Source organism: Acyrthosiphon pisum, chromosome A2 (assembly GCF_005508785.2).
Source record: "Acyrthosiphon pisum isolate AL4f chromosome A2, pea_aphid_22Mar2018_4r6ur, whole genome shotgun sequence".
NCBI lineage: Eukaryota > Metazoa > Arthropoda > Insecta > Hemiptera > Aphididae > Acyrthosiphon > Acyrthosiphon pisum.
In genome coordinates, this window is record NC_042495.1 from 38,369,647 (window position 1) to 38,382,197 (window position 12,551).

Here is a 12,551-nt window from a genome sequence, read left to right on the forward strand (position 1 = left end):
AGGGTTTGTCGCAGATGAGTTGTACCAATATAAATTGCAAAATTAAAAAAAATTGTTTGTATTGGTACTTTTTTATAATTAATTTATTATTGACATAATATAAATAACTCGAGTACCAATATTTTAATACAATAAATCATAACGCATCTCGTGTTATGTTGCACTATCTGACAAGTTCGTCTTTGGTTACGATGATAAGCATAGATACTTTTAATTTATGTTTTGTTTTTTATCTGATCTAATCGTTTAACGTTCAATAACAACGTATTGTACACGACTGCTATATAATGTACAGGACGTGGTCGTGGGTTTTCCGGTTGTCTGCGTGTTAGTCTATCTGGGTAAACACCAATGCCTCCGCTATAAGGGAAAATAAAATATATTTATAATATTACGTCATAGATAAATTATACGTGTCGAGTAAAACCTCTGTTGTACTCGATTATATTATTTTTATCATCGAAGTGTTTTCAAGTATTAAATATTATAACATTATTTTCAGACACTCTTGAAAACATGATAAACACATATTATGTTGTCCTAAGCAATTTGTCAGTCTGGAGCGTTTACGAATGTACAAATCTATGTACAATATACACCATTTGTTTCGCATATGCGATCGATAAATCGACAATTGTTGTACCTATACATAACCTGAATAATGTATGCAGTTATCATTTTGATGGTTTCAACCATATAATATAATTGGCGAGCCATTCGAGACTATAAAAAATTATGTTCATATTTTATTTCATAACTATTGTTTTTTGGACTTCACGCATTCACATTGCGCCGTACCAATAAAAGGCATCTACTTTACTAATTACTTGATTATAATTTTAGGTAATAATTATTATGTCTACGAACATCGTTTTAATCGGGAAAATAAGTTTAATAATTAATATCATCGTTCATCATAATGTTCAAGTATGTGAAACATACATTTTCACTTCTTCGATACTACTAAAATAATAGATGTCTTTAATTGTTATATGTGCCTATTGTAAATTATAATTTTAAAAATTACTTGGTGGTCATATATTTAATACAATGATTTTACTGGCTTAGATAATATTTGAATTTAAATATAATACCTATAATATAATTATGTACTAACTTAAAATAGTCAAGAAAAATATTATGTATACAATTAAATAGTAGATTAGTCAAATTATATTTGGATTTGTTTTAACAGTATTTCGACAACGATAATCCGGTAGCTGAACCAATCAGGAGGAAAAAACCATTTTGCAACGCATTTACAGGTAAGGAAACCTTACCTACGGTATACGATAATATTATTGATGTTAATTGCAATTTTTAATAACATTAAACAAATAGTTTGCTAAAAAACAACATATCTATTATGTTTTTTTAATCACGCTATAATTATTATGGTATTAATTAAACCTACTAAAACATAACATAACAATAACAACAATACTACGTATAATAAATATGGGTACGACATTTTAATAATTGATAATTTTTTATTTAGTATCTCAAGTTAAAATGTGTATAAAATTAAAATAATGTATAATACGAGAATATTATTGTCTAATAGCTATTGATATATTTTCCCATCAAAAATGATTAGGCAAAGCGTATTTCAGAACAGATAGTTAATTTTAAAGCTGTTAAAATGTTTAAATAGTACAATAAATAAATCACTATAGTTAAGAAGAATTTAAATTCAAAAAATGGTCATTTTAATCATTAAAAATGTCCGGCGTCTATAATTTTCAATAAAAATCTGTAAAATATAAATATCATCTATGGGATGCAATTGTGTGTCCTTGCAAATGACACGTCTGATATATACGTACACTTTGATTTTAAATAAAGTAAGTATTACAAACCATTGGTTGGTCATATATTGAGAAATACAAATCAACCGTCAACACCCAATATTTAGATTCTGAGCGGGGCGATGAATGTTTTGATTTCAAAATGATGTTTGTATGTGTTTTATTGTCCCTTGACCCGATTTCATAATGGTAAAAAATAAAAATGCTTCAATTTTGAACTTCGGGGTAGTTCTAGGTAGAAAACTGGAATGTCAAAAGTAAAAAAATCAACTTTTTTTAAAATAACCGAAATAAACCTAAAATAAAAACTAAGAAACAACAGAAATTTGTACGCGATATAAGTATTTATTAAGTATTCGATCAAATCAATTTTGTTTTTCAACGTAACTCAACAAAGAACAACTTAAGATATTTGAAATTTACACCAAATGTTTTTATTAACATTTTCTATACATGATAAATGTATTATCATAAAATATACTCAATAGTACCTATTGGCTGACAAACCGTCTCTGCTCCGAATCGTTTTTAGTATTTCGTATGCAATGATTTATAATTGAATTCAAATTTAACATATAGGTACATTACAGACTACATTGACTTACTCCTCAATGATGACAAGGTACACTCGACACCCCACTGTACAGCTACTATAGTTACCTACCGTCTAATGAAATTCTTTATTCTTTTATCCATTGTTTGCACCTTTATCATCATCTAAAAACGATTTTAATACAATAACAATAGACCCCTATTGCTATCTATTTACACGCATCGTGTAACACAATATTAGTTATGATATCAGTAAAATAGTAAAATATAGGTAAATATTGTCACGCTTTGCAAATTCAGAACAGAATAGTTTAATATAGTGATAAAATTGATTGATTTGAAATTGATGCATTTTCCTATTTTAATTATATTTGGTCATCCTACCATATTATCATGTATCAGTTGACCTGTGCGTAAAACAGTGCAACTTTAATATTAACCTGCTCTACATTTTCCAAATATATTTTTTTATTACCCCTTCTCACTGTTTAATTGTAAAAACGGTTGGAGTCTAACTGTGCAGGGTTACTTAAATTCTCAATTTGCACCCATGTCTACTGTTCTTTAAAGAACTGTATTTTCTGTACTTTTTCCATTGTGACATTGTATGTATAATGTATAATAATATATTTCCATATTAATGCACATAGTAGGTAATAGTAATTGTAATTATAAAAGTAACTAAAAATTGTTAATAAATATTATGAAAATAATAACATATCAAATGTGCACCAAAAGCTTACAACAGAACTACATTAGTTAATTATAATTGGGCTACTATTATTAATGGTATTAATGATATTCATATCCGTATTTTTGTAGGTATATAACGAATGTTATGTGTTTTATAAATGAGTTATTAAATTAATTAACTCTGTAGGTTGTGGTCGTAAGAGATCGGATGAATCAATGGCCACCTTGGTCGATCTTCGTTCAGAACCGGCTGTTGAAGAGATTAGCAGGCAGATAATGTCTGAGGCAAAGCTCTGGGAGGCAATTCAAGAAGCCCGACTTGAATTAATACGCCAACAAAGACAAAATAAAGCAGTAAGTTTAACTCACAAATTAATTATTTTTTATACCTAGCAATATGGTCAATCTCTATTTCTACTTCACTACTTATTTTAAATAATATAGCACGAACTTCAAGTTATATAGCCATCTATATTATACGCTTACATGATTTTCTAGGCTTTATTTTATTAGTGATAAAGGGTTGTAGGATATCTCGATAGGTATAGTTATTACTTATTACTCAGTAGCCATACTCAGGTTCTCACAAATGACACACTATGTCGCTATTATAGTGACATAGTTAACTATACTTAAGTACTACATAATAATAGTGTGAGTTTTTTGTTTTTATTCATTTAGGCTATTTTTTAACACAATAATAACAGAACGATTAAGGAGAAAAGATAAACTATAAATTGAAAGAAACTTGAGTAACTTGACACAATTAGCTACCTATGGTTGAATTTTTAAGTAAATTTACGAGATTATGTGGATAAACTTAAGATTATTGTCATAATGGATGCTGTATAATGGAATCATACATAACAAAAAAAAATTAAAAATATGTATCGGTGCTTAAATGAATGCCAATTTTTTTTCCATGGTATCGAGAACCGGAAAAGGGACTGCGTTAGCATTACGTCCCCTAAAATAAATTAATACCAATTAAAATCATTAGGTATATTGAATATTTCTGTTATTTTTTGTAATGTTTTTACTTACATAAAGTTGAAACGTGTTAATAGTTGTATAATATATAGTACCTAGTTCATTCTTATATCGATCATAAACTCACATTTTAGAGTACATTTCAAAGCAGAGTTGTCGTGCTAGACATTTGATAGAGATCTGAAATAACTATTGCAAAAATCTGTTTTCATTATTATTTTTATTCATCTATTTAATATTTAATTCATAATTGTCAACCATTAATAAAAGTTCTGTGTATTTATGTTGTATAAACACAATAATTGAACATTTCCGAGACAATAATGAATGCATTTTCGAAGTGATTTACATATAATTATGTACCAATATATTGTAATGTCATATAAGTATATTAAGTCATATGATACTATAATAATATAATATTTTAGTAGACAACACTTCAACAGACGGTTAAGTTAATAACTCTAAATATCCATAAGTACCTATTACTGTCAATCGCGTTTCTGAGAGGATACAAATATTTATTTTATTTTGTTTTCATATATAGTTTGCAATTAAATTTAAAAGAGAAATCGTATCCATTTGACATTTTAAGTTATAACATTATAAGTAATGTAAACAATAATAAAGTCAACAATGTAGGTACATTTCTTTAAAAGTAAATATACCAGATTTTATACCTTAATTGTGTAAATATCAATTTCATTTTTACCATTTTTTTTCTGATGTTGTAAAAAACAATGTATTAACCCCGGAAAATTGTAAACTTAAAAGGCAATTATTTTAAAGGTAAACACTTATTCTCGAAAAGTATTAACATTTTTAGAAATATTTTTTTTATGTAATTTCAAAACTATTGTATAGGTAAGTATTATTATACTTATACTATAGACTTATACAAAAAAAAAATTCTACAATTTTTAATGATTAATATATATTTTTAGTTTTCACTATTTTGAATGACTACATCGCGTTTTTATTTCCATACTCTGAGTCAAAATATATTTCAGGAATTTTAATGTTTCAAATCGAATTTCAAAGTTTTAAGTATTTAAAGTTCGCAGATAATCGGAGTGGAGTGACATCACAGAGGTACATTGCAACATTTGGTTCTGTATACTACTCCGGACATCTAAACTTTAAATACTTATAAATAGTTTTAAAAAAACTATAGCTAAATCTTGTCCTGTAATGACATCTTAAAATGATTTAAGGAAGATATTGTCAAAAACGTTAATGCTTTTCAAGAAAATTGTAGTGTTTGCATTTAAAAAAATTCAACTTGTACCTATACCTATTAAGCGTACTGTAAATGTATAATATAATATAATACATTGTATAATGATATGTACCTATAATCTATATATATATATGACCTTTTAAACTATATGAATAGAATTCTATTCTCCGCACTTCCTGTAAAAAGTTGTCAAACAGTGCCATCAGATTTTTTTATCGAAATCGACCCATAAATCCCCATGGAATAAAATGTTTACAAAACAAACTTACCAGGCACGGATATTGTATAAATACGGAGCGTATATACGTACACTTGCGACCTTCTTTGAGGCGTCAACTAAATGTAAATAGATGACGGACAAGCAATGACGTTTTAAAACACCATCGTTTCGAGATTTAGAAATTTGATCGCACGAATGAACACGAATAATTATTACTCGCCATATAAATAAGAAACAGTAGCGGCAAGTATCGGCCTGTATAACAATCTAAGCTCGCTGCACTGTACCGCAACAACTTTACAACATCGTTGATTATTATTTTATTTTAAAACGTATTATACCTACCCACGAGACCTACAGTAACTCTATGGATATTTTTCTATGGAAATCAGCGGCGTTTAAAATATTTTTGCGGGTGTAACTATATGCACGTTTACCATTACCTCAATAGTCAATACATATAGGTATATATATTTATATGTCTATTGCACATAATAGTAATTATTATAAATTCACCAAACAGAAATCAGAATGATTTGTATAGAGTATGGTATAAATTTAACGCTAAATATTTGAAATATTATATCATCTCGAGAGGGAGTGTTGAAATTTTATTTTCTAAATAGGTAGGTACATTTTTGTATTGACAACTGCAGCGCACGCCAGGGTTTTTTTTAGTGTGCAGTGAGACACATTTTGTGCAGTGAGAAAAGTAATTGTGCAATTAAAATTGTTACTTTGTGCAGTGCATAAAAAGAATTTCAGGATGATAAATTTTATTGTATATTATAAAACAATAATTTAGTAAACTTCAAAATAAAAAAATAAATGTTTTTATTAAAATTAAAAATTGTTTATATTATTCATAATTATACTATTTTTTTTTAAACAAAAAAAATATCTACCACCTTTAAGCACATGATTATGGTGGTGGTAGACAGTTATCTAATATAATAATTAATATGAACAATTTAATTATAAATAAGAAAAGCGGACAAGAACTGAATAATCAATCTATACAATTAGAATACTTATAAACTAAATTTAAATTACAACAGTTAAATATAATCTTAAATCTTTCAATTAATAAAAATAACCAAATCTGAATTTCATTTTCATTTCTATAGTTATACGATTGCCTTCTGTATAGAATATGTCCCTTTATATTTACTGGCGTTGAATTGTAGTTTTTGGACCTAGATAATCTAAGAATTTTTGACCAAACGCATTTCTAAAATACTCCATTCTGACATCAAACGCCCTATTTTTTCTTTTAATAACCTTATTCATATCCAGAAAGGATTCAAAGTTTTTAATTATATATACAATAGTTATTTTTTTATATACAGACTCAAATGGTAACACATCGAATATCTTAAAGTTTTCTTTAGTTAAACCAATTAAAGTATTTTTACTTAAACATATACTAACATATTTCTTTGTAAAAGTTGTAGTGGTCTAGACGCATTTTGATTCAGTCAAAATTATCATTTTTACTATTATTTCATATTTGATGTAAAAGTATATTACACAAATTATAAAGAAATTAGTTACTTAGTCAATTGATTGTTTTTATTTTTATAAACAATTATTATTACAAATTACCCATTTCAAGTAAATATTATTTAGTAAGTAGGTACCTATTATTATTTATATTTACAGAGTGGGAATAAGTTTGTGCAGTCAAAAAAAATCATTAAAAAAACCCTGGCACACGCCATACGCCAAACTACAAGATGTAACAGAAATGAATTATATACATAAGTACATTGTAATTTGTAATTAGGTACATTAATTACAATTCATCGGATGTAATTAGCCAACTATTTAACACGTTTTGAACTAATCAATATTAAATATTTTTTTTGTTAAATGTATAATGAACAACTATAATAATAGCAACTATTATAATGTCTAAAAAAAAAAAGTTAATTCATATTTATACCTATAGTTGATTACATCAGTCGGTTCTTTCTGTTATATCCTATAGTAGGAATGTACGACCATAAATGTCTATTATGAAATTGTTTCGATTGGGTTATAATCGAGAAATTGCAATCAATTATGTTATCACTTATCATTATATAATGTAATGCAGTGGTGTATCTACGGATGGATATGGTGGTCATATATCCTCCGCCCCACCCCCCGGCGGCCAAATTTTGTACACAATACAACATGTTTATTATTAGATAGTATAAAACTATAAATATAATATATTGTGTATAGGTACTGAATGTCTATTAAAAATTGTATACCTCCCCCCCCTTGAAAAAATCTTAGATAGGTACGCTATTGATGTGATGTATTACATTAAAGGACAGATATCAAACTATTTTTTTTCCTTTCAAACTTTTTATTTTAAAGCCTTGTGAATCCGCTTGTTTATACAAATGTTAGATATTAGCATTGATTATAAATACTAGTTTTTTATAATCAATGGTAATAGGTTGGCAATGTTAGCATTAAATATTAGGTACCTGCATGTATGTAATAAAAATGGTAAACGGTCACTTTGTACGGTCCATTGTTTAAAATGCTTAACGCGGACACTTTGTACTATTATATACATAAAGTATGTATTATAAATAGAAGTTATATACCTAAGTTAATAATACTATTTATTATATATGCCAAATTGTATTAAAAATGTTATAAATATTATTTGGTAAATCTGGGGAAACATCAAACATGGGTAGATGCCTACATATAAATCGATAATAGTCGATTAATAATTAATAGTTAATTAATTAAGTGAATTAAATATTTAAAAGCGAATTATTTTAAAATTGATTTATTAAACCCTCAATAAATATTAATCTATAATTATGCATGTTCACTTTATATCTGAGCTTGACACCACGTATTATATCAACATTATATTTTTTTTGTCATTTTGACATATTTCCATATTATACTATAATACATGTAGTTTTTAAAGATTTTGTTCAGTATTATATTTTATTTGTCATTTTTACATATTTATATTGTACACATTTTTAATTTACTTTAAAACTGAAATATAATACAATTTATTAAGATTTATAATCATTTTATTGATTGTTTGTTTATTTTGATTATTATTAGTATACAATAGCTATAACAATTTACTACTCATTTTTAATTTTTCTATTTTAATAATTTACATTACTTACTACTTAGGTATATAACTTATATTTATAATGTATACTTTATGTATATAATAGTACAAAGTGTCCGCGTTCTGCAATGTACCTTTTTACCCAACCGTACTAAGTGTCCGCGTTCTGCAATGTACCTTTATACACGACCGTACAAAGTGTCCGCGTTTCGCACTTTTAATCCTTGCCGGTACAAAGTGACCTAGAACCAATAAAAATGTATCCTACTAAAAAGGTACCTACTGTAAGTTATCAATTGGTTAATGGTTTGTTTTCATTATTGGCAAAAACATTTACATTAACTTCGTTTAAACTTTCAGGAAAGAATGGACGTGAAACCTTATCCCATTGGTTTAAGAAGAAAACGTCGATCACTTGCCACCAGTGACAAATGTTAAGATATTCATCAGATCTGTGAAATTTCTTTTATTATAATTATAATAATTATTATAATCTCCTTATAGTAAATTATTTAAGTAAATAAGTCAGATAATACTAATACTCCACATCTTCATTATTTTGTGAAAAATATTAAATCAAATATAAAAGTTTAAAGGGAATACGATTCGCATTACAATTTTAAACCTTACCTAGATTTATATTCAAAATATAGATGAATTTATTAATCAAATAAATATTTTTTGTTGAAATTATCAATAAAAAAACAACAATGTTTATAAAATATTTGATTTTTATTATGCGTAAATATTGCATTTAATTTTAAGGTTATTACTTTATTACCTTAAACTTATAATGCTTAATTATTTAAAAATGTTAATAAGCAACTTAAAAACGAGTTTTTAGTTGTTGCCTGTTGGTAGGTATCAAGTCGGACGTATAGGTACATGTAAAGACAATCCTAGTAAAATAGTATGGTACGGTTTAACGTTTAGAAAAATCAAATTGAGTAGGTATTATAATAACATAACAAATATAATATAATATTTTTAATAATTATTCATAAATAAATGTAATTTTTTTGTTCTTCTTTAAATAATAAGACAATCAATTGTCACTAAAAAGAAATTATTTTATTAACAATAAAATAATAGGTACCTACTTACAATAACTAGGAATATACACCTATAAAAGGAAAATCGATTTCTTATAACTTATTATATAGGTATTAAATTGTTATTACAATTTACAGAATATTACAATAAGAGTTTTTTTTATATTAAATTATTATTACAAAATATTATAGTAAGAATTATCTTTAAGGTTATATAATATTAAAAATGCTACACATAATTGCTGACGCATACCACGGTGTTACCACTGTTACACCTCCCCTCCTGAAAACTCAAGCTCCAATGTAGGTACCATCCAACTTTCGGACTTGAGCTTGTACTGGAATTAATTTGCTGGTATGATAGAAATTGGTTTCCTTACGCCTTTTAGCCCCCTCCACTTCATACATAGAAATTGATAATTTTTTTATTATCCGAACTGGCCCACTTTTCATCTAATTTGTTTCTGTAATTCTATTAGTTTTATCACCCTTTTCAATGTATGCTAACCTTTATAAACCGTTAAAAAACCAAAACCGAAACCGAAAAAAAATTGGATACCGGTATTAAATTAAAAACTGAAACCGGAATACAAAACCGAAATTTCCTAATACCGGTATTTCAAAATTGAAACCAAAATCGAAAAAGTTCAAAACCGGTATACAAAATCAAAACCGAAAACGAAATTTTTTCAATCGGTTTCAAGCCCTGCTTTAAACCTAATCAGGTGACCGGGCACGTCTCTTCAATATAACTATCAGTAGAGTACATTTCGTAATATTTTTTTTGAAAGAATATGATTTTTTTTTTTGAGCTTAAGCCCAGCAACTTTGACCATTAGCTTTTTTTTTGTTCGTAGGTTGTTTGTAGGGGGAAGTAATGGTTGGTTGAAACACGTTTGTATGTGTGGCAAGGATTAGTTGCTAAAAATTCCGGGTGGTTACCCATCCAGGAGCCAGTAACAGAAGAATAGTAAAGAAAATCAAATAGTTATTAGACAAACGTAATTTTTATATCGCCGAAAATCGCCTACAGTAGATAAGAGATCAGTGGCGGATCCAGGAGGGTGGCGCAGGGGGCGCGCGCCACCTCCTCAACAGTCTTGTAAAGTATTCGAATAAAAGTATTTGAATACTTTTTTTGTATTCGAATACTATTTTAAATACTTTTTTTAAGAAGTATTCAAATACGTATTCTGAATACTTTTATTTGTATTTTTTATTCATTAAAAAAATACTCTTTTCCGATGCTGAAAAATAGTTTTACATTTGTGACAAGGCATATAATAAATCATGAACATTAATTTTTATTCTTTAAACGAAATATGATATTGGCCCATGATATGATTATTTTTATAATACTATAAACACCAATGTTGTATCACGTATGGCCCGTACCGGCCGTATCATATGTGGTCAAAATGTATACCTACATAACTTATGATTACGTTGTTTGTTTAATTATTAATTAATAAATGTTAGTTACCAATTATTCAAAAACTGACAAAAACTATAGTTGTGAAAAAAAGTATTCTGATAGTATTCGAATACTTTTTAAAGTATTTGAATATGTATTCTGAATATATTTTTTAAGAACTATTCGAATACGTATTCTGAATACCTTAATTCTCATTTATTCGAATATGTTTTCCGAATACAAAATAAAAGTATTCTTTACAAGACTGCCCCTCAATCCATATTTAGTTGTAAAAAATGTTTCCATAAAGTAATAATTGTGTAAAGACGCTTTTTTAAACCTCGAATCGCCGGCGACGACGGTTATAAATTATAATATTATCTACATTCAAGTTCCCTATGCGCACGCTTATGGTAATTACATAGATAATAATATTGTTGGGTAACGGTTTGTGGTTATTTCCAATGCTTAATGCAGAAGCTGTACTGGGCCACTGGCGGACATGAAGTCATTTAATTTTTTCATCACATTTATGCTTGATAGTGGAATATACAAGGCACACGAAAGTCCATTAATTAAAATCATGGAAGCTGATGTGGTTTATACCGAGTTACAACATCTGTGTGAAATACTTCTTGTCATTCCTGTTACCACAGCTTCGGTTGAAACTTGAAAGATCTTTTAGTTCAATAAACAGAGTTCTTAGAAAGACAAGAAAAAAATGCTCACAGGAACCTTTATGCATTGCATGCTTATCAGTATTTGAAGGGCCTGACGTTCCAACAGAAGATTTCTTGAACAAAACGGTAGATTTGTACGCAGCTAAAAAAAATGCCGAATTCGGTTCCTTTAAATTGTAAAACATAATATAGAACTAAAAGTTAATAGATTTTGTTTCTGGCTGTTTATTTATTTATTTTTTGTACTTACATTTTTTTTTTATATTTTTGAGTTTATAAAGCAAAGTAGACTAAGTAGAGTAAAATAGTTTTTATATACCTATTCCTGACAGCCATCCAACTTTTTGTCTTTTGATGACATTGTTTTTTTATAGCTGATTTATAATTACTAATACGAATTTTAAGTTATTTACAAACATTTTTTTTTCTTAATGTAAAATAATTAACCCTCCGATTTCTTAAAATTCTCCCCCCCCCGGAGAAAATTGTCTGAAAGAAACACTGTTCACAATTATGTGTTACTATATCCAACGGCAGAACTTAGACCTCTTTACAAATGGCAGACGTTAACAACAGTTAGATTCAGATTATGTGATAGACGATATTGATCGAAACGATATTGATAGTTATCTAGGACCTAGGTTTAAAATATCTCTAAGTATTATAAATACTACACATGATTGATGAACACGATTAAAGATATTATAGATATTATATAGATCAAATATCAGTAATTTTAAAAATTAGTAGTTATTTAGTACATTGTATCAATTAAGAGGACGTGATACCCACAAGTGTTGTC

General features: G+C 27.4%; 1 protein-coding gene across 3 annotated transcripts in view; it reads left to right on the forward strand.

The window, feature by feature from the left end:
- ACYPI53853 (cardioactive peptide-like) overlaps positions 1 to 9,325 on the forward strand; it is a 16,583-nt gene extending 7,258 nt beyond the window's left edge. For 2 of the 3 annotated variants that reach the window (XM_008189503.3, XM_008189504.3), the window contains 3 exons: positions 1,196 to 1,265; positions 3,241 to 3,407; positions 8,964 to 9,325. In XM_008189503.3, coding sequence (XP_008187725.1) covers positions 1,196 to 1,265; positions 3,241 to 3,407; positions 8,964 to 9,041 — 315 coding nt within the window. In that variant the 3' untranslated portion in view covers positions 9,042 to 9,325. The remainder of the gene's footprint in view (positions 1 to 1,195; positions 1,266 to 3,240; positions 3,408 to 8,963) is intronic. The other variant, NM_001246099.2, reaches the window with a different exon arrangement.
- Positions 9,326 to 12,551: the final 3,226 nt, after the last annotated feature.